Below are 5,546 nucleotides of genomic sequence, written 5' to 3'. Positions count from 1 at the left end.
GTAGGGCGCGTGCGCTCGCCAGACAGACAGAGACATAGAGACAGAAAGCGAGAAATCACCCCTCAGGGGGGATGGTCACGCTGCAATCCCTTCTCCCCCATTCTCCTTGCGGGATCTTGGGCACGCACGCACACGCGCCCAGCGTGAGTTTTAAGCCACCGGGTCCGGGACACGAACCACGGTCGACTACGTGGGAGTCCAGCGACATAGCCATTACGCTAACTGCTGGTTCCCAACCCAGTGTGAGTTTTAAGCCATCAGGTCCGGGACTCGAACCACAATTGACTACATGGGAGTCCAGTGATACAATCATTAGCCATCTGCTGGTCGCTGAGTTAACATATTACCCATTTACAGGATAACCGTGGTGTGAGTGCTAGGGTAATAGAAACCTTAATTTCACATACTGTGCTTTCTAAGACATCTATCTCATATACCTTTTCTTTCTCAGGCCAACATGCTACCCTAAAGCTGAGATCTCAAGGCTTTCTGCTTCTCAGATTCGGAACCTTAATCCTGTATTTGGAGGATCTGGACCAGCTCTTACTGGACTTCGTAATCTGGGAAATACTTGTTACATGAACTCAATATTGCAGTGCCTATGTAATGCTCCACATCTGGCTGATTATTTCAACCGAAACTGTTATCAGGATGACATTAACAGGTGACTAAGTTTCTTTTTGCAATAAGATGTTGAAAGGATGATCTAACCGCACATAACCATCTGTAACAAAATACCTGAGACTAGATAATTTATTCATATAAAGAACAGAAATTTATTTTCTCATACTTCCGAAGGCTGGGAAGTCCAATATCAGGGTGAGATCCTTTTTGCTATTTATCACATACCAGAAGGTAGATGGGCAAGGGTAAAAGAGAGACTCCTCTATCATGACCTTTTATGACAACATATGATCCCATTCATGAAGGAATGCCCCTCATTGTCTAATCACCTTTTAAAGGCTCCACCTCTTAATTCCATCCCATTGGCAACACCTGAATTTTAGATGGGACACTTTCAAACCATAGCATTTACCACCCAGCTCCAGAGAAGTCCAGTTAAAGAGAAAATTTTTTTTTCCATTTTGTTTTGGTTTTGTTTCCTTTTTTATGAGAGAGATAAGCCCCCTCGGTGGTATCTCTCACTGAGATCTCCTTGGCCTTTTCATCAGCCAGGATCACTGATAAATCTTTGTGCACCTGGCATGTGTAGGTCAATGTAGGAACCAAACCTGGACCTTCCGAATGACTTTCAGCATTGCAGAGCATTCTGCCACCCCTAATAGGCTGGGAAAAATATCTTTGTTCTTACAAATAATATAGACATCAATAATGAACTGGAGCCTGTTGTGGGGTAGGAAATTGTGCAGGGGTGATAGATAGCCAAGAGAAAGAAGTGAGCTAGAATTATGGGAGCAAAGTAGGAGTATTTGATAATAAACGTATGAATATGGGGTTACGGTATGTGAATAGATTAGTGTTGACAGCAAGAACCCACTGTAACTTAAATTTCCTTTTAGCCAACCCAGTAGTGCGGCAGTTAAGTGCTGTGCATGTGGAGCTGAATCTCACATGGCTGACTGCAGTTCAAGTCCCAGCGCTGGCACCTTGAGAAACACACCAGGCACATATGTGTGCAGTGTGCATGCCCACAATCCTGATGGGAAGAGGGATTGTGGCATAACCATGCTCCTTTGGGTGGGTCTCTCTGTCTCTGATGAGCACACACAACTATGGAAGTTAAAAAAAAAAAATCTTATATTGCTTTTTTGTAACTTTAGTTTTATTTGTACAGGTCAAATTTGTTGGGGCATAAAGGTGAAGTGGCAGAAGAATTTGGTATAATCATGAAAGCCTTGTGGACAGGACAGTATAGATATATCAGTCCAAAGGACTTTAAAATCACCATTGGGAAGATCAATGACCAGTTTGCAGGATACAGCCAGCAAGATTCCCAAGAACTGCTCCTCTTCCTAATGGATGGTCTCCATGAAGATCTAAATAAAGTAAGAAATGGATTTTTTTTTTTTTTATTGCAGAGTCTCTGTAGGGTTGCTCAGTCACACTATAATCATTTTTATAGTCCGAAGTTCTTCTTGGTGTTTATCCAGTGCTGCTTTATTCAAATAGAGAGACTATGCTAAGGCATGGAACTATAAAGTAAATATTAGGTTGTCAGGAAAGCCATTACGTATATTGTATGTAAAAATGTGTCATGACTTTCCCAATGGCCCAGTATATATATTATAAGTGTAATATTTGATAAGAGGTATATATTTACTTACTAAAATGTTAGCAGGTAGTATTGTTGAGAAATTTACAAGGGTTAAAATAGTTTTGGAGGTACTATTTGTGACCCACATATATATCTGTGTGTGTGTATATATATGTACATACATATATAGCAAAATTATGAACTAAATGAGTTTGTAAAAAATTAGCTGAAAGCCACTTGAACATTTCTGTTATTCAATATGTATATTATTGCATATTTATATATGATGTTTATTACATAGTATGTATATATCATACATAGTGTGGCCTTTTTCTTCCAACTTTATAAAAATAACTCATTGATGGGACCAGGACCAGCAGATAGCGTAATGGCTACATTGCTGGACTCCCATGTCGTCGACCACGGTTCCAGTCCTAGACCCAGTGGCTTAAACTCACGCCGGGTACATGTGCGTGTGTGCCAAAGATCCTGAGAGGAGACTGGAGGAAAAGGGATTGAGGTGTGGCCATCCCCCCTAGTGGGTCATTTCTCGCTTTCTGTCTCTCTGTCTCTCTCTGTCTTTCTGGCAAGTGCACGCGCCCTATAGCAAAAACCTCTCAAAAAAAAAAAAACTCATTACCGTTGCGGCACATATCTACATAAATGACCACCTTCCATTTATATACTGCAGCTCTGTTTTGGCACCAGGCTGTGATCTGTCTTTCAGATACCTTTGTGAGCACCATTCTTACTATTGAACCTACACATACACACACACACACACACGCACACACACACAATGTATGTATACATACTCGTGTGGATAATACTGCAGGTGTATGTAGGTGTATAATGTGTACCTGTTGGCCAGGACAATTAAATTATCTTTGTCTAGTCATAGCCCTAATTCAAGCTACATGTGAATGATTTTTTTAAATTATTTATTTAATTCCATTTGTTATTACTGTTTTTTTTTTAATTTGCCCAGACAGAGAAAAAGAGAGAGAGAGAAAGCGAGAAAGCAAGCTGCCAGGTTTGGAACTCAAACCGCAGCCTGCCGTATGGGAATCCAGTGCCTTTAACCACCACGCTACCTGCCAGTCTCCTGAATGCTTTTTAAAACTAGACTTTTCAGCTTGTTGCAAAAATTTTGTAAAATTTCAGCAGGTCATTCCCTTATTTTTGATAGAGTGGAGTTTGGTGGGGGGTTTTTTAGGGGAGAGGCAAGAATTAATATTTTATAGCACTTAATGTGGTAAGAACTCCTTTTTGAGAACTGCAAGTGTTTGTAAACCTGCAGTGTTTGTATTTCATTTTATCTTTCAATTTGATATTAAATGTTGCCTCTGAGGTACTAATATAAATCTTAAATAATCTTACTTTCAGGCAGATATTGAAGAGGCATAAAGAGGAAAATAACGACCATCTTGATGACTATAAAGCTGCAGAACATGCTTGGCAGAAACACAAGCAGCTCAACGAATCTATTATTGTTGCGCTTTTTCAGGGTCAGTTCAAATCCACAGTCCAGTGCCTCACCTGTCATAAAAAGTCTAGGACATTTGAGGCCTTTATGTATTTGTCTCTACCACTAGCATCTACAAGCAAATGTACATTACAGGTAGGTTTAAAGATGGAGTGAAAATAATTTGTTAGATAAAAATGCTGTTTATATTTACATAAGAGGTATTTTTTATTCAGCAATTTATTTCCAGTCTTTATTCCTGTATACACTTTATATGTTTAAGAGAAGTAAAAAAAACTTCACCCATAAATTCTGTTTTAATTAGGCCCACATTCGAAGTGATTAGAGGAGACCAGCAGGTGGTGTGCTGGTTAAGGCGCTGGACACTCCCACATGGCCAACCACAGTTTGAGTCCTGGACCTGGTGGCTTGCTTTCACACTTTCTCTCTCTCTCTCTCTCTCCCCCCACCCCAATGTCTCACTCTGATCAAATTTTAAAAGTGATAATAAATGAATAAATAAAATTAAATAAATAATTCCTTTTAAAAAAGCAATTAGAAATTTTTGTTAAATACTTTTCTATTAAATATTCTTTCTTTTTTTTTTTTTTTTTTTTTTTTGAGAGACTTTTGCTATAGGGTGCATGTGCTCACCAGAAAGAGAGACAGTGAAACAGAAAGTGAGAAATCACCCCCCAGGGGAGATGGCCATGCCGCAGCCTTCTCTATTCTCTCGGGATCTTGGTCATGCATGCACACTCGCCTGGCATGAGTTTAAGCTACCGGATCTAGGACTTTAACTGTGGTCAACTACATGGGAGTCCCACAACATAGCCATTACAACTACAGGTCCCACCTATTAAATACTTTTTTTTTTTTTAATTTATTTTGGTACAAAAACTTTTTGAAATTCATACATAGTTTCCCATTACACATATTTCCATGAGCTTTGGTTTTTTTGAAACATTTTTTAAATGAATTAATTACATTCATTCCCTAGGCATTGTCACAGTATACAAAATGTGATTTCCCATCCAGAATATACTGCATAGTGGCTTAATCATGCATGTTATTGTCAATAATTTGCCATTTCTAGTCTCTCATATATATATATATGCCCTTTCCTACCCTCTTCTCACACTTTTACGGTTGTTTTCCATTCCTTTTTCCCCCACATCTTATTGATCACACAACTTATTAAATAATCTAACTACTTTCAATAGCAAGTTCACCTGGTAATTTAAATTTCAAGAAAAGCAGTTTTAGTTTTAATAAATCAAAGAAATGGTAAGGAACTTTGCTTAAATTTTAAAGCCAGGAAACAGATTAGGATTCTGTTCAAATAGTAGGTTCATGAACCTATTGGCAGCTCAAGACAGGACAGAAATCCTTAAAACCAGAAAACAAAGTCTAGAAAAAAATCAGCAATGTTTTAGTCAAAAGTCATAAAATGCTGTTTCACCAGTTCAGTCTCATGTACTTAATCTATCTTCTGTTGTGGTTCGATCTTCCCAATTAAATTCTGGATTATAATGTTCAACTCCAGACTTGTCCCTATGATTAAGTCGGCCATTTTTTTAGGTTTTTGTTTTTTGGTTTTTTGGGTTTTTTTTTTGGGGGGGGGGGGATTTTCGCTGTAGGGCGCATGCGTTCGCCAACAGACAGAGAAACATAGAGACAGAAAGCGAGAAATCACCCCCAGGGGGGATGGTCACGCCGCAATCGCTTCTCCTCCATTCTCCTCTAGGAATCTTGGGCTCGCACGCACACGCATCCGGTGTGAGTTTTAAGCCACCGGGTCCAGGACATGAACCGCGGTCTACTACATGGGAGTCCAGCGACATAGCCATTACGCTAACTGCTGGT

General features: G+C 39.4%; 2 protein-coding genes across 3 annotated transcripts in view; one reads left to right on the top strand and one right to left on the bottom strand.

Moving 5' to 3' along the window:
- The window catches only part of USP8 (ubiquitin specific peptidase 8), a gene marked incomplete in the record, with an annotated part of 87,600 nt that overhangs the window by 73,331 nt on the left and 8,723 nt on the right, over nt 1–5,546 (top strand). The window contains 2 exon segments of the mRNA XM_027768389.1: nt 452–664; nt 1,796–2,006. Coding sequence (XP_027624190.1) covers nt 452–664; nt 1,796–2,006 — 424 coding nt within the window.
- USP50 (ubiquitin specific peptidase 50) overlaps nt 1,947–5,546 on the bottom strand; it is a 44,492-nt gene continuing 40,892 nt past the window's right edge. The window contains exon 8 of one of the 2 annotated variants that reach the window (XM_006168760.1): nt 1,947–1,997. The gene's annotated coding sequence lies outside the window, so the exon portion shown is untranslated. The remainder of the gene's footprint in view (nt 1,998–5,546) is intronic. The other variant, XM_014584259.1, reaches the window with a different exon arrangement.

Source organism: Tupaia chinensis, unplaced genomic scaffold (genome assembly GCF_000334495.1).
Source record: "Tupaia chinensis unplaced genomic scaffold, TupChi_1.0 Scaffold146140_1, whole genome shotgun sequence".
In the NCBI taxonomy this organism is placed as follows: domain Eukaryota; kingdom Metazoa; phylum Chordata; class Mammalia; order Scandentia; family Tupaiidae; genus Tupaia; species Tupaia belangeri.
This window is presented reverse-complemented; position numbering and strand designations above follow the sequence as displayed.